Source organism: Pelophylax lessonae, assembly GCF_965119305.1.
Source record: "Pelophylax lessonae genome assembly, chromosome: 1".
Taxonomy (NCBI): domain Eukaryota; kingdom Metazoa; phylum Chordata; class Amphibia; order Anura; family Ranidae; genus Pelophylax; species Pelophylax lessonae.
In genome coordinates this window covers 222,489,743-222,511,308 of record NC_138768.1, presented here as the reverse complement: position 1 = coordinate 222,511,308, position 21,566 = coordinate 222,489,743, and the positions used below count along the sequence as shown (strand labels likewise).

The 21,566-nt window shown below is 44.4% G+C and overlaps 1 protein-coding gene across 1 annotated transcript in view; it reads left to right on the top strand.

Moving 5' to 3' along the window:
- PTPN11 (protein tyrosine phosphatase non-receptor type 11) overlaps window positions 1-21,239 on the top strand; it is a 113,645-nt gene extending 92,406 nt beyond the window's left edge. The window contains exon 15 of the mRNA XM_082243776.1: window positions 21,138-21,239. Within this exon, the coding sequence (XP_082099902.1) occupies window positions 21,138-21,207 (70 nt within the window). The 3' untranslated portion in view covers window positions 21,208-21,239. The remainder of the gene's footprint in view (window positions 1-21,137) is intronic.
- Window positions 21,240-21,566: the final 327 nt, after the last annotated feature.

The following is a 21,566-nucleotide window of genomic DNA, read 5'->3' as shown; positions in this document are numbered from 1 at the left end:
GAGTATATCAATATCAAAATTACATCCCCCTCAAACGTTTTCATATTTTTACAGGGAAACTATTTAAATTGCTATAGGAGCGATTATTGGAGAATTGCTTGGTATTTATTATACTATAGATGTGCCTTGCAGTAAAATAATTTCCTAGCTTTATCAAGGGAGCCTGCTGGCCTAAAACCTCCAGCACTAACTACCAGCAGCATTCTCTGTTGTGCCTCTGGGGAGTCCAGCAATTGAATTTCCTCACTCCAGTTTTATATAGCTTGCAGAAATGGAACTCTTTTGCCAGGTGTAAGCTTGGTAGTTTGTCATATTTTCTGAACTCTAAGGCCCATAAAACGCTCATAAAATGCTCATCTGTGAAAATCCAAACACCCAACAATAAAAATCCAATTAATTTCAATGACCCCTGTTCACATCTGAGCATATTGTCCCCTGAAGCAAAATGCCTGAAGTTCAAAAAAGTACAGTAGCTTCTTTTTGGGCTGAAGAAGAGCTGTTCTGGTCCCATAGGAATGAATGATAACGCCTTTATGGGCGTTTCACGGGCGTTTTTCAAACACACAGTTGGTCTCCACCCCTTTTTACACACCCATTTTTCACATAAATCACATGGTTCAGCAAGATGGAGGAAAGCAGCCTGCTGTTTGAAGCTGAGAATTTTATTACTTTGGTGCAGGAATATCCTTGTTGTTTTATGACACCAAAGACCCAAAATATAAAAACAGGAACTTCAAAGCAAGAGTATGGGATGCAATTTCATCAAAAATGGTTGTCGGGTGGTGCAATCTGACACTATCCCAGAAGGATGATAAAGGTAAGTTTTCTAGTGTTTTCTGCAGACATGTTTTGCCTTTGCTGTCCTATCAGATGTCATGTATTTCTTGGTGTTCTGCAGCCTGTATTGTACTGTTCACAAGCTGAACTTTTTGCAGACATGTGCGTGTTTCCCACATGCATGTGAAATCACACGTGAAATCGCAGGGCGTGTCTGCGGCCTGCAGGATAATCGCATGGTCAAAAAGACCATGTGATGTCACTGGCTCCAGACCTTCAATTTTACATGCGTAGGGATGCCATTCTGAATGTGTGTTACCCCCACGAATGTGAAATCGCAGGGCGTGTCTGCAGCCTACAGTAAAATCGCATGGTAAAATAGACCACGTGATGTCATTGTGGGTCCAGACCTTCACTTTTACATGTGTGGGGGTGCCATTTAGAATGCTTGTTACCCCCACGAATAAAGAGGAAGAGGAGGACCACTTTAGCCTCAAAACGTCTGCAAAAAACGCTCACAAAACGCCAGAGAAACGCCCAAGAAATACTTGAAAAATCGCCCAAAAAACGCCTGAAAAGGATACGCTCAGGTCTAAATGCAGCCTTATGGTTGAAATTAACTAATGTCTCTGCTATATGTTTTTTGCTTCCAAAATAGCCCTAAAACATGCTTGGGGTTTATTTACTAAATTAGTAGAGCGGGTTCCTGTTGCAAAGTGATCGCACAAATTGTGTTTAAGGTTGAATTGCACTACCAGCATTAGCCTCTTTATTGCAAATATAGATTGTTCTTCTCCTACACAAATATCCTACTTTCCCATTAGAATGGAGTTCTCCTTTAACAGTAACTGTGAAAGTGAAGAGGATTCCTCATCAATTGTGACCGGGGTCTCCAAACTTTCTAAACAAAGGGCCAGTTTATTGTCCTTCAGACTTTAGGGGGCCGGATTATGGCCAGCGGGAGTGGACATTTTCCTGGCATCAGCGGGAGTTACCATGGCCACATTTGTTATTAGGGGGAGGATTCATGCGTCATTGTTGGTATCATGAGGAGAAGGAATGCCCCATTGTTTGTGTCAGGGAGAGAAATGATGGTCCATTGTTGTCAGCTGTCAGAATAGTATCTTGTATCAGCGAGAAGAATAGTGCCCCAAGTCCTGGATAAAGGAAAGCAAAGGGCCATATCCAGCCCCCAGGCCACAGTTTAGAGACCACTGAGCTGAGCTGTGTCCTACACCTCACCGTAATCCATTGTAAATTCAGGTGCAATAATCAAACACTCAGACTATGTAATCCTTTGTTAACATGTTTGTGTGATGTTTGCTTTATTTCTGTTGTGTGTGTGATTCCAAGTAAAGAATTAAAAAGACGTAAAGGAGGATTTATGCTAAATTATCCAAAGGGTTATCTAGATAAGCTATTACTATAAAGACTGTATTCTACAATCCTTTTCTGGATTGCCACTGTCATGCAGCTCATAGCTTTTTGTCACCATATTTTCATTGATGTGGTTTGTGTTAAGCGTAGCACTTTCTCTTTGAGAAAGAGCTGTGCCTAGCCTGAGTCCTGTCAGAATAGAACCTTTTCCTGTTGGCTGTCTTAAGGGTGTTATTAAAGGTTCATTAAAGTGATTGTAAACGGTCACCTTGTAAAACAACCCATTAATTTTAAAATCAAAATAAAAGGCACACATTTATGTATAGATATAAAAAGAAACATAATACATACCTTTTGTTCCCTTTTATTAAGTGATCACATTCCCTCTGTTCTCAGCTGCATAAGAGCTGGGGGAAGAGAAGCGGCAGTACACTAATCTTCCCAGTGAATAGCTGTGCAGCAGGGCCATGTGAGAACAATGTGAGGAGAGCAAGCTGAGTTCTTAGCGCAGCTAGATAACTGACCATGGTGTGTTCTGCTTAGTGTGTTAAGTTTTTAATAGGAAAACAAGGGGACTAGCAGGGACACAAAGGAAGCAAAACAAAGAGAACAGGAGACTTTCTCATACAAGTGCATGGTACAGCAGCCACATATCCGAAATATGAAGTGTTGGGGTAACAAACGCTTTAAATAAACAAAAAAACAAACAAACATGTTATACTTACCTGCTCTGTGCAGCGCTTTTGTCAGTGCCTCCAATGGCAGGCTGCTTGGTCGGCCCTGCTCTCTTCTCATTGGCTCACTAGCTGTGATTGATAGTAGCAGAAGCCAGTGGCTCCCACTGATGTTTCCACTAATGAGGAATGAGAGAAGCTCAGCTGTCATGCACATTGCTGGTTTAAGTGGGAGCTCAGGTGAGGATTAGGAGCTGCTGCATACCTTAATGCATAGAATGCATGAAGGTAAAAAATCTTGACCCTATTAAAACCACCCTATTAAAGGAAGAATAATATTTTGATCTTGGTATGCAGAATTGCGGTTGCTTGTACAATTGATTGCTTCGGTGAGGAGCCGAGCCAACAACTGAGATGTGGAATGTGGAGCCTTATCTCGACTGGAGCAGCATGTGAAATATTTTGACTTCTTTTCACGGAGACGTACACATTGTGACTTTAGATATTGAATGTTTGATTTCCATTTCGTAAACTGAAGAAGGAAAACAGGCCATGCCAGTTTTCTATATTCTACACTTAAAAGAACAGAAAATGTTGTGCTGTTCCCTTTAAATGAAAATATTAATACTGTCTAATTAATACTGTCTCTAGAACATACAAGACCATAAATAAAAACTTGCATAACACAAAGTGAAGTTCAGCTTTCTATGTGCTGTTGCTTTGAGTCCGTATTGATCAATGTAGATAAACTCAGCTCAACTTTCGGTGTGAATGGGCCTTTAGTCATGTCTGATGCACTTCTTATTCTGTACTAGATGCCAGGTGAAAAATATAAGGCGCAGTTAGAAATGTTTTACCATGCCTTTTTAATGTGGGTAGTCATGACATGGTAATATTGTATGAATGTCTTTAACCACTTACCGCCCGCCCGCCGTCATATGACGGCGGGACGGTGCGGCTATTATCCTGGGCCGCCGTGCACTGCCGGTGTCGGCGTGTCCCCGGGACACAGCCGGTCACCGGCAGGGGGGAAACAGCCAATAGGCATGGCTGTTTCCCACGTGATCGGCTGTGTTCCAATGACACAGCCGATCACAATGGAGGCGGCCGGGAGATGACCGCGCATGCGCGATCAGGAGCGCGCAGCGCGGTCATGTCGGTGGCACTGTGTTCCGTAGGAACACAGCTGTCACCGGCGGTAGTAAGCAGTCACTGACAGTGACTGTTTACTATGTGATCGGCTGTGAATCCATTCACAGCCGATCAGAAAATGTAAACAAAGAGCAGTAACTCAGTGTTACTAGCTCTTCTCTCCTCATACAGTTTCCAGTGTGAGGGGAGAAGAGCTAGAAATAGTGAGTTACTGCTCTGTACCCCTGTAAAAAGTAAAAAGCACACAAATAAAGGTCCCCCACACACAGTCCTCAGCCCCCCCCAATGTCACCTGTCACCCAACAGTCACCTCATCAGTGCCCAGAAATTGACACCCATAAGGCTACGTTCACATGTGAGAGTAGCGATCGCAGGCAGAATCACCGCGATTCTGCCCGCGATCCGGAAATCATTGCAAATGGCGGGACGCCTGTGCGTTGCCCGTGATTTGCAATAGCACCCCAAACGCTGTGCGATGTTGCCGCCATTTCCGCCTGCCGAATCGCGGTAACATCGCGCAAACATCGCATGACGCCCAAAAAAGGTACAAGAGTTTCTTTGGGGCGTCATGCGTTGTTTGCGTGATGTTACCTCGATTCGGCAGGCGGAAATCGCAGCAACATCGCACAGCGTTTGGGGTGCTATTGCAAATCACGGGCAACGCACAGGCGTCCCGCCATTTGCAATGATTTCTGGATCACGGGCAGAATCGCAGTGATTCTGCCCATGATCGCTGCTCTCACATGTGAACATAGCCTAAAGTTCACCGGTCACCAGAGACTGCCATCAGTACCGCCGTGCACCATCGCCCGTCACCTGTCACCCATCAGTGACCATCGCCCGTCACCTGTCACCCCATCAATCACCGTCACCTGTCACCCCATCAAACATCGTCACCTGTCACCCCATCAGTCACCGTCATCTGTCACCCTATCAATCATCGTCACTTGACACCCCATCAGTGATCGTCACTTGTCACCCCATCAATCATCGTCACATGTCACCCCGTCAGTGATTGTCATCTGTCACCCCATCAATCATCGTCACCTGTCACCTCATCAATCATCGTCGCCTGTCACCTCATCAATCATCATCACCTGTCACCCCATCAGTCATCGTCACCTGTCACCCCATCAGTCATCGTCACCTGTCACCCCATCAGTCATCGTCACCTGTCACCCCATCAGTCATCGTCACCTGTCACCCCATCAGTCATCGTCACCTGTCACCCCATCAGTCATTGTCACCTGTCACCCCATCAGTCATCGTCACCTGTTTGTCATATACATGCAATCACTTACTGACCGCCTAACGACTATATGCGTCGGCCATTAAAAGCTAAATACTGGAGTTATGGCAGCAGATAGCCCCCATAATCCCGGTATTTTTTGAAACGGCGGGCGGTCGGCTTTCAGATAAGGGTGGTCCCAGTGGCGGATTCGCCGCGGAATTACCCTTACGGTGCAGGGGAAGAGGTGCCCCCCCCCCTCCTGCCGCGTCCCAGACGTTTTCCCAGCTTACCGGACCCGCCGGCAGCGGGGAAAACTATCCGATCCCGGATCCTCAGAGACAGGAAGTCGAGTGAGGGCAAGATGGCCCTCACTCAACTCTATGGTCTTGGAGGACCGGAGCTACGTCAAAAGACGTTGCCTAGCAACCGGTTTAAAGGGCCGCTTTTTTTTTTTTTGCTTTTTTTTTTTTCCTCTTTCAACAATTTTTTTTTTTTTTTTCTTTTTTAGTGTAGTTGTGAGGTGTGAGGTCTTTTTGACCCCAGATCTCACAATAAAGAGGACCTGTCATGCCTATTTCTATTACAAGGGATGTTTACATTCCTTGTAATAGGAATAAAAATGATCAAAACATTTTTTTTTTTTAAACTGTGTAAAAATAAAAAAATAATAAATAAAATAAATAGGAAAAAAAAAAAAAAAAAAAATTAAAGTGCCCTGCCTCCATTAGCGCGCGCGCAGAAGCAAACGCATACGCAAGTCCCGCCCACGTATGTAAACGGTGTTCAAACCATACATGTGAGGTATCGTCGCGATCGTTAGAGCGAGAGCAATAATTTGAGCCATAGACCTCCTCTGTAACTCTAAGCTAGTAACCTGCAGAAATTTTTAAAATGTTGCCTATGGGGATTTTTAAGTACCAATGTTTGGCGCCATTCTGTGAGCATGCACAATTTTGAAGCATGACATGTTGGGTATCTAATTACTCGGCGTAACATTATCTTTCATATTATGGAAAAAAATTGTGCTAAATTTACTGTTTTCTTATGTTTTAGTTCAAAAAAGTGAATTTTTTTTCAAAAAAATCGCATTTGGAAGACTGCTGCGCAAATATGGTGTGATAAAAAATATTGCAACGATCTCCATTTTATTCTCTAGGGTCTCTGCTAAAAAAAAATATATAATGTTTGGGGGTTCTAAGTAGTTTTCTAGCAAAAAAAAATGATTTTAGCTTGTAAACACCAAGTGTCAAAAATAGGCCCAGTCTTAAAGTGGATAAATGGACAACTTTGTGTAAAGCGCTACTTGGATGTTAGGCCTATGTATGTGGCCAGGCTGTGAAAAAGTGTTACACATGTGGTATCGCCATACTCAGGAGGAATAGCAGAATGTATTTTGGGGTGCAATTTTTGCTATGTACATGCTATGTGTTAGAAATATTGCATAAATGGACAGCTTTGTGTAAAAAAAATGTGTTTTCATTTTCTTTCCACATTTTCCAAAAACTTGTGGAAAAAAATGACATATTCAAAAGACTCATTATGCCTCAAAAATTATACGTTGGGCTGTTTGCTTTCCAAAATGGGGTAATTTTATGGGGGTTTCCATTGTCCTGGTGCTCCAGGGCCTTCAAAAGTGCGATAGGTTGTCAGGAAATTATATGTGTAATTTGTGCTCCTAGAATGCCGGACGGGGCTACTTGGATGTTAGGCCTCTGTATGTGGCCAGGCTGTGAAAAAGTCTCACACATGTGGTATCTCCATACTCAGGAGGAGTAGTAGAATGTGTTTTGGGGTGTAGTTGCAAATATACATGTGCTGTGTGAGAGAAATAACCTGTTAATACGGCAATTTGTAAAAAAAAAAAAAAAAAAAAAAATCTTCATTTTGCAAAGCATTGTGGGAAAAAATTACAACTTCAAAAAACTCACCATGCCCCTTATTAAATACCTTGGAATGTCTACTTTCCAAAAAGGGGTCATTTGGGGGGTATTTGTACTTTCCTGACTTTTTAGTGTCTCAAGAAATGAGATAGGCCTTCAGTACATCAGGTGTGATCAAGTGTGATCAATTTTCAATGATTCGCACCATAGCTTGTGGACTCTATAACTTTCACAAAGACCAAATAATATACACTTACTTGGGTTATTTTTACCAAAGATAAGTAGCAGTATAAATTTTGGCCAAAATTTGTGAAGAAAAATTACTAATTTGCAAAATTTTATGACAGAAACAAAGAAAAATGCGTTTTTTCACAATATTTTCAGTCTTTTTTTATTTATAGCACAAAAAATAAAAAACCCAGTATTGATCAAATACCATCAAAAGAAAGCTCTATTTGTGTGAAAAAAAGGACACAATTTTTGTATGGGTACAGTGTTGCATGACTGAGTAATTCTCAGTCAAAGTGTGAGAGCGCTGAAAGCTGAAAATCGGTCTGGGCAGGAAGGGGGTGAAAGTGCACTGTAGGCAAGTGGTTAATGTAATGTTAAATTAAATAATGCACCTCCGGAAGTACCCCCCATGGTTAACGGAAGATAGACTTAGAACTAAACTTGAGAAACTTAACATAAATAAATCAACGGGTCCGATTGGCTTTCACTCGAGGGTTCTTAAAGAACTCAGCCAGGTGATAGCCAGCCCGTTATTCTTGATCTTTATAGATAGTCTACAGACTGGTATGGTACCAGCTGATTGGAAAAAAGCCAACGTGGTACCAATATTTAAAAAAGGGCCAAGATATATCCCGGGTAACTATAAGCCGGTCAGCCTAACATCAGTTGTCTGCTAGATTTTGGAGGGGATGTTAAGGGACTATATACAAGACTTTAGTAATGAAAACGGTATTATTAGTAGTAATCAGCATGGATTCATGAAAAATCGTTCTTGCCATAACAATCTATTAACCTTCTACGATGAAGTGAGTTGCCATCTAGATAAAGGTAAGCCTGTGGATATGGTGTATCTGGACTTTGCAGAGGCATTTTACACAGTTCCCCACAAATGTATACTGTACAAACTAAGGTACGTAGGTATGGTCCTATAGGGTATGGTGGGTACCTGGATAGAGAACTGGCTCCAGGGGAGAGTCCAGAGGGTGGTGATAAATGGGGAGTACTCGGATTGGGCGGGCGTGGAAAGTGCCCCAAGGTTCTGTCCTGGGATCAATCCTGTTTAACTCTTTCATAAATGACCTAGAGGATGGGGGATATACAGCACGATCTCGGTATTTGCGGACGATACTAAGCTAAGCAGGGCAATATCTTCTATGCAGGACGTGGTAACCTTACAAGCAGACCTGAACAAAATAATGGGGTGGGCAATTACATGGCAGATGAGGTTTCATGTTGAAAAATGTAAGGTAATGCACTTGGGTGTCAGAAACACGAACACAAGTTACTGGCTAGGAGGGGGAACCTCTGGGTTAATTTTTAAATTGAAAAAGGACCTGGGGGTCCTAGTCGGCAACAGGCTTGGCAGTGGCATTCAATGCCAAGCAGCTGCAAGCCAAGCCAACAGAATACTGGCATGTATTAAAAAAAAAAAAAAAGGGATTCACTCCAGAAATAGAGATTATTCTCCCGCTCTACAAGACTCTAGTCCGGCCAGATCTTAAATATGCCTTCCAGTTCTGGGCACCGGTCCTCAGAAAGGATGTACTGGAACTGGAGAAAGTCCAGAGAAGGGCAACAAAAATAATTAGTGGAATGGAGGACATCGGCTATGAGGAAAAACTGCAAGCATTGAACTTATTCTCTCTGGAGAAGAGACGCTTGAGAGGGGATATGATATCAATGTACAAATACTGTACTGGTGATCATAGCATAAGGAACAAACTTTTCAGAGAAAGGGAATACAATAAGACACTCACTAAAACTAGAAGAAAAGTGGCTTAACCTTAAACTACATAAGGGGTTCTTTACTGTCAGAGAAGTAAAGATGTGGAATTTTCTTCCACAAGCAGTGGTATCAGCAGGAAGCATCGATAGTTTCAAAAAACTATTAGATGGGCACCTTAACCACTTCAATACAGGGCACTTTCACCCCTTCCTGCCCAGGCCAATTTTCAGCTTTTAGCGCTGTTGCATTTTGAATGACAATTGCGCGGTCATGCAACACTGTACCTAAACCAAATTTATGTAATTTTTTCCCCACAAATAGAGCTTTCTTTTGGTGGTATTTGATCACCGCAAGGTTTTTTCTTTTTTGCTAAACAAATAAAAAAAGACCGAAAAGTTTGAAAAAAAAAAAATGTGTTTTGTTTGTTATAAAATGTTGTAAATAAATACGTTTTTTCCTGCACTGATGGGGTGGCACTGATATGTGGCACTGATATGCAGCATTGGTGGGCACTAATTGGCAGCACTGGTGGGTGGCAATGATAGATGGCAATGATGGGCACTGGTGGGTGGCACTGATAGATGGCAATGGGCAGCACTGATGAGGGCATTGACAGGCTCCCTGAGCACTGATAGGCTCTTTACCAGGATCAGAGATGCGGTGCGTCAGAGTGATGCACCGCACCACTGAACGCCGCTCTGTGTGCCCCCCCGGGGGCGCACAGAGCGGTCTTTTCTGCTGGACGCCATATGACGCCCAGCCAGGATAGAGCAACCACTTTGCGGCCGTCATTTTGCTATATGACAGGCGGGAAGTGGTTAAAGACCACAGCATACAGGGGTAGACAATGTACAGTTAACACACACACTATGGGTTGAACTGGATGGACTGATGTCTTTTTCAACCTCTGTAATGAGTGTAAAATTTGCCCCAAATGGCATTTTGCATTTTCTTTTCCTCTTTAGATTTTACTCAACAGTGTGTTGCTAATATCTGTTACTTTATAAGCCATTGGATTGCCAATTTAAATATTAAAATTTCTGACTTAATTGACAGTTGGTTTTTATTTATTTTTTTTATTTAGAAAAACAAGTTAAAAAAAACCTGTGTAATTTCTGTTTTCGTCATTTGCGTTTTGATGAAGAATAAGGGGCCTCAGCCAGTCTGATTCAAACCTCCCCTGAAAATTTGTATTTGGCATAGGATCATTTTAATTTCATGGTTATTTAAGTCATGTTGATAAATAAGTATCTTTTTTGATATGTAGAAGTTTTAAATGGCAAACCGTAATTATTGGTCTGTCTTAGCCATAACAGGACTTGGAAGGAGGTCACATTACAAAGGAGATTATTGACAGAGAATTTAGGAGATAAACTCATCCAGGGCTTAGTGTGAGATGTGTTCACTTATACCCTGTTTATGCAGATCCCTTGACATTTGGAATTAAATAGAGGCTTAATCTGCCTTGAAGTGCAGTGACGCTACTCTGTCTTTAGCTCTGATCTAACCAGGTAACAGAGAAGTAATTAAAGATGTACGAGCTTTCACTTTTTTCCAGCATTTGTGCGCCAAATGATCTGAGAAGCATCAGATGGAAGCTACCATTTTCTGAATTCTACTGCTGTAAACAAATTCTGAAAATAGTATTTAGTCCATAGGTGCCAGCTGATCAATGTTCTGAACATTTCCTTTTGCAAATTTTAGTCTGTGCTAAGCTCCTTGGTACCTACCTGTAAAACCCAGAAGGGGGGGGGGGGGTGGTGGGGTATTCTGCCTTGCCCCACTCTGTTTTAAAAGTTTTTTTTTTTTTTTGTCCATACACATCAGCAGGAGATTTTTAAGGCAGGCCTTACATTATATGACTTGTTTTTGTTTAACCAACAGTTTGAGCGAGGAAAGAAAAATGTGCTGATTCCCCCATCAACCCACTCGTTGCTGATGCTTGAATCATTCCTACAGCACTGTTGTGTTCGATATCAATGATACAATGATCAGTGTTGCCGATTTTTTGATGCAGTTGATCTGTTCTCAAACTAACTTTTACCCCCCCCCCAACATTTTTTTCAACAGCTTTTTGACAAAGTGATTAGATTGTTTGTGGTCTAATTTACAGCATAATAATTTCAGACTTCTGAACAAATAGATTGCATTGATTTTTCATCAGGTTAACCTTTCATTTATGTTCAGCAGTCGATATACAGGCACAACTGTCATTTTAATTTAAAATGCTGGCAACTGTGGTGGCCTTTTAGAGAATAACCATTTTCATTTAAGGCTTCATGATCTAATGCTTTTAATGTCTTGTTGACTGTTCAAAACCCCACTTGTAGTATCATATGTAATTACAGCAACCAAGAATACATCCACTTATCCTAATTATTCAGTACAGGAAACACGCTGAGTATTTATAGACCCTAGGATATAGGTTTGAACATTCAAATGAATGGACACTGGAAAGCCGCTGCGGACCAGCCTCCTTGGCATCCTCCTATAACCTTGTCCATTAGTCCTCCGTTTTTTGTTAGTGTCCTAAGGCAATTGACCTCCTATTTGGAGAGAAATCACTCTTCACTTGACTAGTTTACTAGTGTTTCTTTGATTTCTTCAATCAACTCTTCACTGTCTTCTAACCTCCATAAAACTTTGCTAGCTGTACCAAGACCCCATGCTGTAGGGGCGGCTGTGATGTTGCTTCAGACACTATATACTGCAAGGCATTCGCCTCTGCACTTTCTAACAATGCTTGTAGTTAGCAGCAGGTTGCTATACAAGTCCAGGGCTATTGTCCATCTCTATAGAGCCTAGATCCTAAAGACCCTCTGGGGATATGCGCACTGTGATGAGCAAGCATGGGCTATGTTTGAAATGTATTGACTTTTTTAAAGTGTTTAAACCTTGTGCTAAAATCCCACTATTCAAAGCTGAGTCTCAGGTGTATGATCAGGTGTTAAATCGCACCACTAGTCCCACACTTTATCGTCTCTTCCACCTAGAGCCCAATATGAGATTCTCAGGTACTTCCTCCCTCCCCTGCCCCCAAGGACTTCGCTACAGGATGATCTGGTCTGGGATGGTTGCCACATACTCATTCTCAGACACCTTTGCCTTATTTCTGCACCCTACTCTGTGAGTACCCGACAAGGAATTGTCCTCACCCATAGCAATGTGGAAACAAGGTAAAAGGGAGCCATGGCACAAGCTCAGACAAATATTAGCTCTGCCAAATCCCAGAGCAACACTCAATCTCAGAATCTCCAATTCCAGCTCTATTTCAGGCATGCAGTACACGGCCTATCTGACTAAGTTGAAGAAAAGTCTTCCTATGTCACAATTCCTCAAGCAAATGACCGCTTTAATACAGTCATCAATGTCTAGGGCAAAAATGTCTGGCTCCTTTCTCTGACTGCTCTTTCAGCTGAAATCTCTACCTGAGTTGGTTCCCAATATGCCCGGCATTGAAGCAGCAAATATTGATATTTACCAGACTCCAACGTGGTGTTAGAGGAGGTTATGGAAGGTTAGATTTCTCTCTCCCAAGCTTTCTATGCATCTGATCAAAGTGAAGAAAAGGTGCCGATCACCAACGCAGTGTATTATTATGGAGATGAATATGACCTTAGAAAGCGCTGCTCCAGCCTTGCCCCCTAATATGTTTCATGGAAGGGGCATGGCTGGAGTGGCACTGGCTGAGGTCATATTTATCCATATACTAAAGCAATGTGTTGGCGAGCGGCACATATAATAATGCTTTCACACATGGTGCACTCAAGCCAGCTCCCTTCACTGCAACCGGTGGGGAGATTTTTGTCTACGCTGAGAGCAACACTGCAAGTTTCAGCAAAATGCTCAGGGTGATTTGCTCTATATTAACACAGCTCCCTTCCTCTATTTCATCTTTCAAGTGTGCAACAGGGAGCCTATCCAATTAAGACAACTTCCACTGCAACCATGTCTGATTTCTTTGGGAAACTGTGCCCTTTTAGGACCTTCAGTCTCTAGTGCTCAAAAGCACTCATATGCCTATCCACCATGGACCATGAAACTCCTAAATTCTTCAAGTAAGATATTGAGGAAGGTGAGGTTGACACAGAAGAGGATCCTACAGAGCAATTTTCACCACCTGCAATTTGAGGCACAAGCTAATGATTCACACCATATGCTTTCTAATGTGAGCTCACTTATCCTTTGCACAAGCAAATTATCTGTGTTATTATGCTTTGAATGAGGACTGGCCAAATCTAATCTTCCTTTGCTGATCCTTCCTAACAACCAGCTATAGTGGCTATGCCTTTTTGTCAGACTGATGCCATCTAGACTAAGCAAATTAATAGAAAACACAATCCTGTCTTTAAGAAACCTGTTCTGTTAAAACAATTGCAGTTCATGACTCTGGCACTGCAATTTTGCATTGATGCCCTAAAGAATGTACTTTGCCCCGTATTTAAATTGACACTGCTCTCTGTATATTTGCACAAAATGTTGAAGTTAAAAGCTTGGTCTGCAGAGCCTACTTGCAGTGGGTATCTTTTATGCATGCCTTTGGATAGTGAAGACTGTTTGGTGAATCCTTTTTTCATCACAAGGCATGGACTCCAAAGTCCTTCAAGCCTAACCAGAAGCCCTCTTCACAATGAAACGGCACCCTCACTCTCCAGAGTGGCGGGATGTCTTTTGGCCTCTACACCGATCTAGATCAGAGATGTCCCCGACCGCTGGGTCCTATCTGTCATTACCAGGGGCTGCATAATAGCATTTCATTCCATGTCCCCTCTTTGATTCCTTTCATCCAATCTGCCAGCTTCACCTCCAAAGACTTTAAGGCACAAAGAGTCATAATCCTACTTTATGCAGAAGAAAGGTTTAAAGTGTGTTTCTGAAACCTATTCACAGTCCCATAACTGAATGGAGGGATTTACTTAATTTTGGACCTAAAATCCCTAAACTAATATTTGTGTGTTGACAAATTTTGTATAGGGGTTTCTGTCATCAGCTCATTCAGACCAGGGAAGTTTAAGTGGACATCTAAGAAGTTCACATTCCCATCTTTCCCATGTACATGCTTTTTACTCTCTGCTGTGGGACATCAACCCTTTCAGTTTGTTACCCTGCCTTTCAAGTTTTCCTCTGCACCAAGAGTCTTCACAAAAGTACTTACCTCTGCTCCTGGCTCTGCTCAGATCTCAGAGCATTTAGGTCATGGGATACCTGGATGACCTGCTGAAAGATTCCTCGGCCATGATCATGTTCCAACATCCAGAAGACAATCCAAATCTTTCAAACTTTTTGATGGCTGATCAACTTCAAGAAGTCTATCCTTCAGCCTTCCCATAACCTGGAATGCTTGGAACTGATCTTGGATACTGTACGGGCCAATATTTCTCTTCTCCAGTGAAAGATTGCTTCTATTAAGTCCAGCTGTCAGACTCTCAGGTCAAGCAGGCATCTCCAGACTAACTTCTGTATGGTGGTTCTCGGCCTCATGGTGGCTTTCTTTTGAGGTGTTCCCTAATGCTCATTTGCACTCCAGACCTTTTGCAGATAAACAAACATTCTCACGTTGTGGGACAAGCAAATTCCTTCTCTGGTTCACCCACTACTACTGCCCAGCCAGGTAAGTCTCCCTGGCATGGTGGAACTCAGCCCTAGAATCCAGGAAAACATTATTTCGTTCATTGATGGACACAGTTCCTCATCTTCCTAACCATTGGGTTATACTGCCCCCTACAGAAGTAGGACACTAGGCAGAAAAAAAGTCTGGCTTTGCCTATGGGCAGTCCCAGGGGGTATACTCCCTCTCACTACTATAAGTACTCAGTTTTTCTTTCTGCCTAGTCAGGAATAAGAACGTATTTCCTTGCTGGGATCTCTGGTGCTGGCATTTTTTTTTCTTTTTAGATAGAATTTTTTCTCTTTTTTTCTTTTCCTGTGAGATCTACAATCAACTGCCGGACTGGGCGACGGGCTTGAAAATCTAGATCCAGTGGTCACCCCAGTCTGGCCAGTGAGCACGCACAGACCTCAGCTCCATGCTTGGGGGCTGGCCTGCGAGTTAAACGCCTCTCGAGGTTGCAAACAAGTCTCGGCCCGAGGTGCAGTGTTCCTCCTGGCCAACAACTCCCAATTTCGATGGAGAGTAGGTTCTGTCTGGAGCGGTGCCTGCCTGGTTCCTGGTATGGTAAGTGATTGTCCCCCCCCCTGTTGTGGGGTGGACGTGGGCCCCTCCATGGGACGGTCAGACCCCTGGGTTCTCTTCCTTCCCATTAGGCACCCCCCTCATCGGTCTGGTGGCCCCTGTGGGTAATATACAACCCCATCCGCGCCCCCCCTCCTTTACGGACGCTGGGGCTTTGTGGTGGCCTTGTCTGATGCCTGGGGTGGGGGCAGTGTGCTGTGCTGGCAGCGGGTGCGCCACTGGGCAATCAGCTGTGGGGGGAAGGCTTTACCTTGTGGGGGCTGCTGCCAGGAGCCCCCTTCTTGCCTCTCCCATTTTCTGAGGAATAGGGATCCCCCCTGGTAGCCTCATGGTGCCACTATTTTCTTGTAGCCTATGTGCTTAATGCACGGTGGCAATGTTTGTGTAGTCCAGCGGCCATTTTGCGGTGGTTTGCATTGAAAATAGCAGCAGCCATGACAGTGGAGCCCTCTGGGTGGCATTTTCGGTGGTGGGAGCCCCTCCTCATCCCCTGGTGCTGTGACTTTTATTTTCCTAAATGCCGTTCCTGCAGTGCAGATTCTCCTGGTAGCTGCAGTGCCTGGTTTCTGCTGGGTGGTGAGTCTGGTGGGGGTCCTCTCCCTCTCTACTGAGGTTTGATTGGTGCTCTGTGGCTGGCAACCAGGTGGGCTGTCAGAGCAGTGGGAGTTGTCCCTTTAGCAGTGTTTTACACTTTTTTGTGGGGTCCCCCTGGTGACTCATGGAGGTTTGGAGCACATCTTCCCACCTGATCCTCTCTCAGAGGCTGAGGGCAGTCCTGGAGTCCTTGGTGTCCTGGGTGGAGGTGGCTTTTGGGCGATGGGCTGGCAAAAAGCGCCCCTGCCGGATGTGGGTCACCCTGCTGGGTCTGTGACCATGCGCCCGGTATCCTCATAGTAATGAGGATTCCTCCACTTCTGCAGCCGTGTACAAAAAGGCGCTGGTGGACGCAATGATTGTAGCTGTGTGAGACCTTAAAAATAGAGGACGCAGCTGAAGCTACGACGGAGGCACAGGTTCCCTTTGGCATTCGCAAGCCATCCAGAGTGGAAAAGGTGTTCTCTTTCCCCTCCTATTTTGACAGAATTGTCACTAAATAGTGAGGAAGACCAAAGCGCCCCTCTTGGGGTCCCTAAGTGATTTTGCTAGGCGATACCCCAGTGAGGAGTCCCTTCTTAAGAAGTTGACTGTTTAACTGGTGGTAGACCCTCTGGTTTCCAGATTAAACAAGGCAACCATGATTCTGGTTGAAGAGTCCCTGGCTTTGAAGGACCCGGCTGACAGGAAGGCGGAGGCTGTGGCCCTCAATATGTACACCCTGGCTGGTTCGGCTCCGAGAACGATATTCACCATTGCCCTGGTGTCGCAGACTCTGACCGAATGGGCTAGGCTTTTTTGCCTTCACCTGGAGGAGGGGTAGCTCCCCCCTGCCTTTGCTGAGCCAGCAGACCAGCTGGTCCAGGGGCTGCAGTTTATCTGTGATGCTTCTTTGGATGTGGCTCGGCTCTCTGTTTCGGCAGTGGTCCTTTGGTGTGTCTTTTTTGGCTCAAATGCTGGTTTGCGTACCAGACTTCTAAAAAGGCCTTGACTGATCTTCCCTTTCAATGAAATCCCCTGTTTGGGGGTACCGTGGATGACATCATTAAAGGTCTCACAAGGGGGAAGAAGAGTACCTTTCTTCCGCAGGCTACCAAGGGCAAGGACCCTCATCCTAGATGTGGGCCCTCCTTCTTGGCTCATAAGAAGTTTTTATTTCATCCCTCAGGCTTGACTGAGAAGGGATCCGAGCTCTTCGGGGCCTCCTCTGGAGGATCCATACGAACTTGGTCTGGCAAGTTGAGAGCGGGCTTCTCCAGACCCCCAGACAAGGCCCCTTCAGCATGAATGTGCGCTCTCATCTGTATCTGGGGTGGGGGAAGTCTTTGCTGGTTCCCGGACCCGTGGTCTCACCTGGTACAAGTCAGGTGGGTCCACAAGGTCATCCAGTCCGGCTACAAGATAGTTTCGTTCTCACCCTCCGGTAAGGTTCTTCCTCCCAACATGCGACTGTCCCCGGTCCGCTTACAGGCTCTTTTTGGGGCGGTGCAAGACCTTTAAAGGGTAATGGTCCTGGTTCTGACTTCAGAACATTTTTGAGGGTTTTACTCAAAGCCGTTTACAGTCCCCAGGAAGGAAGGCAAGGTGCATCCAATTCTGGACCTCAAGGCATTGAACTGCTTTGTGTGGGTGCAGAAGTTCAAATCTAAGTCTGTTGGCACGGTGGTGGCTTCCCTGCATCAGGGGGATTTTTCTTGCCTCCATTGACATCAAGGACACTTGCCTTAACATCCAATATGTCGGTCTCTAACACTTCCTCCACTTTGCCATGGGAGAGGAGCACTATCAGTTTGTCTCGCTTCTGCTTCTCGGGTCTTCACGAAAGTGTTGGCTCTGTGCTAGCATTGTTACACCAATGGGTGATTGTGGTACTGGGCTACTTGGAGGACCTCCTTCTGCAAGTGGAGTCTCCTTCTGCTCGGCTGGAAAACCTGGAAATCGCCTTACGAGCATGAGGTTGTTTGGCTGGATTCTGAATCTTCAGAAGTCTGCTCTGGTTCCATCTACAAAGCTGGACTATCTGAGTCTGACTCGGGACTCTGCCTTAGCTAGAGTGCTCCTTCCATTGGACAAACTCCAGAAACTGCAGGCTGTAATTCGTCTCCTGCTGTCCAGCAGATGGTATTCCCTCTGTACTTGCATGTGGGTGCTGGCCCTGATGGTGTCTACCTTTTTTGAGGCGGTTCTGTTTGCACAGTTCCATATGAGGTCCCTGCAAGCAAGATTCTGGGCAAATGGGATAAGAATCCGCAGTCTCTGGACAATCAGATCTGGCTGAGCCAGGAAACAAGAGTCCCTGATACAGTGGCCTTGTTCTTCAGTGCTTCAGCTGGGCAAATCCTTCCTCCCCTTGTATTGAACAGTGGCACGGATGCCAGCCTGTCTGGCTCGGGTGGCATCCTCTGCAAAATTTCTGCTCGGGGGGTCTGAACACTGGAGAGTCCAGACTACTGATCAATGTCTTGGTACGCCGAGTGATGAGACTCTGCCGGGACCATTGGACGGATCGTCTTCGGTGTTATCCAGTGCGCATTCAATCAGACAATGCCACGGTCGTGGATTATGTCAATCACTAGGGGAGCACAAGAAGTGTCCTGGTGGCTCTGGAGGTAGCCGGAATTCTAAGGTGGGCAGAACGGTTCGTTCCAGCCCCCTCCACCGTACACATTCCCAGGGTGGAAAACTGGCAGGCGGATTACCTCAGTCAGCAGGCATTGGACCAAGGGGAGTGGTCCCTTCATCTGGAGGTGTTTCATCAGTTGTGTCTCTAGTGGGGTATCCCTGAGGTGAATCTGTTGGCATCCTGGCTCAACAAAGATGCAGAGGTTTGTGGCTCGGTCATGGGATCCTCTGGCGGACGCCACGGATGCGCTGGTGGCCCCATGGGGTCAGTATTATTTGATTTACGCCTTCCCTCCTCAAGCTTCTGTCAAGACGCAGGATCAAGGGAAGAGATTCCGGTCATCTTAGTGGCCCTGGACTGGCCTCTCCGATCTGGTGCGGCTGGTTGCTGACCTTCCTTGGAATCTTCCTCCCAGGGAGGATCTGTGGTCCCAAGGACCAATATGCCATCCTGCTTTACAGTCGCTTGTTTTGACGGCTTGGCTGTTGAATGCCAGATGCTGATGGATAGAGGTTTGTCTGAGTCGATGATTCCAACACTGTTCAAAGCTAGGAAATCTACTTCTAGGAAGATCTACCATCATACGTGGAAGACGTACATTGCGTGGTGTGAGTCTCTTGGGTTTCATCCTTGCTCTTTTTTTGGTGGCTCGGATCTTGACCTTCCTTCAACGGGGGATTGAGCAGAAACTGGCCTTGAGTAGCATCAAGGATCAGGTGTCAGCCTTAGGGGTCTTCTTTCACCAGCCCTTGGTGCGTACATTTCTTCAAGGATTTAGGCACTTGATCCATTCAGTGTAGTCTCTATTGCCGCCTTGGGACCTCTATTTGGTGCTCTCAGTCCTCCAGAAGCCTCCTTTTGAGAATCTTCGGAATATTCCCCTGCTTACACTGTCCCGGAAGGTGGCCTTTTTGGGGGCTTTCACCTCTACGTGCAGGGTGTTTGAATTGGCGGCGTTACCTTGCGTTCACCTTACTTGGTGATTCATGGTGATAAGGTGGTTCTTCGCACCTTTCCGTTGTTCATGTTGTCTCTAATTTTCATTTGAATGAAGACATTGTGTTGCCTCCCTTGTGTCCCAGGCCAAAACATCCAAAAGAAATTGCTTTGCATCCCTTGGATGTGGCTTGGGCGATTAGGGTGTACCTGGCAGCTACGAAGTCTTTTAGGAAATCAGACTCACTATTTGTGCTTACGGATGGGCCTTGGAAAGGGTTGTCTGCTTTCTTCGCGACCATTTCCAGATGGATCAGACATACGGTGATTCAGTATCAAAAAATAAAAATTGTTTCCTGGGATCCTACAACCATATAATAATCCAATCAAGTTGAAAATGGTGCTTCCTGAAAATATGGTTACCGTACGGTCTGATTTGACCGGGAGCTTTAGCAACTGGAGTAAATACTAAAACAAAATAGTTGGGGTTTCAAAAGGTAGAGCCCCTAAAGAAAAGTTGCAGATAAAGCTCAACACCGGAATTAATGCAAACACTCTTTATTGAAAGCTTAGGCTGGCAAAACAATTCCAGTCGCTAAAAAATACAGCGGGCAAAAAGGGGGGACCCCCTGTGACACTCAATGTAAACACAAATAAACACAGTCACACAAACCGCACATAAAAAATATGGTGATTCAGTCCTATTCCATCAAAGATCAGGTTCCTCCTTTCCCTGTCAAGGCGCTCTCTACTCGGGCACTCGGTGCCTCCTGGGGTTTCCGTCGTCAGGCGTCAGTAATGCGGGTTTGCAAGGCGGACACCTGGTCATTGGTGCACACTTTCACAAAGTTCTATAAAGTGGATGTGTTGGCATCTGCGGATGCTTCTTTTGGCCGCAAGGTTTTGCAGGCTGCTGTTTAAGAGGGCTTTATCCTCTTTGAGGGTGTATTGTTTTTTCAGGTGGGCTCCAGTTGTTTTGCTGGAGCTCCCGTTTACCTGATTGGCTATAGTTTAGTCTTGGGAATGTATTTTTCGCTGTTCCCCACCCTCATGTTTAACACTACTTTGGGATGTCCCAATGGTTAGGAGGATCAGGAGCTGTGTCCGTCAATGAATGAAAGAGAAAATGGGATTTTTTGACTTACCGTAAAATCCATTTCTGTGATGTTCATTGACAGACACAGCACCCACCCCTCTGTGGAGTTGTAATTCTTCGGACACTGCTTGTAACAATCGCAGAGAGAGAGTATACCCCCTGGGACTGCCCATAGTCGTAACAGCCAGACTGTTTTTTTTTTTTTTTTTTTTGCATAGTTTCCTATTCCTTTAGGGGGCAGTAAAACTCAATGGTTAGGAAGATCAGGAGCTGTGTCTGTCAATGAACATCAGAGAAACAGATTGTACGGTAAGTCCAAAAGTTTTTAATTTTTTTTTTTACCAGTACCCTAGACAAAAATGGTTATATTACCTCTTGCAGTTTTGGGGAAGCCCCACTGCAAGTGTATTTTTTACTTTTTTCCTGGAGTTAAGGATTAAAAAGTGTTGTCATTTAGATAAAAGTCTAATAAATGGAAAGCATATTTTAAGAGTAAAATCTACCTCTGGAAATTCGCAGAAGATATTGTGCTCAGTAAACTGGTAGATATGTTATCAGGTGACAAATGCAACAGGGTTTTGTTCTCGTGAAGCATCTCTGTAGTTATTTAAATACCAGTGTCTGAATATTTGTCTATTGTGTTACAGAATGAGAGAAGATTCTGGTAGAGTATATGAAAATGTGGGCCTCATGCAGCAGCAGAAAAGCTTCAGATGAACTGAAACATGATGTCTCCACCACATAGACTGGTAATATATGATGCTCACAATCCATTGCCCATGAATGTGTTTTTCTTATTTTGATAAAATCTCACTTAATAAAGAAATAGCTTATAATTGTTACTTCAGAACTAAATCAGCCTCCAGAACTGAATCTAGATACTTCTTTGTCAGAATATTTATACTGCTCTGAATATAACAGTGTCTATTTATGTAAATAAGCAAAGATCTGTAAGGTAGGAGAATCTCAACTTATTTCCAAAAATCAATATGTAACAAGTTCTTTTTAATTGATTAATTTCTTTTTAACAGCATATACCAATCTTCGTGAAAACAGTCTACAGTAGGGAATATATA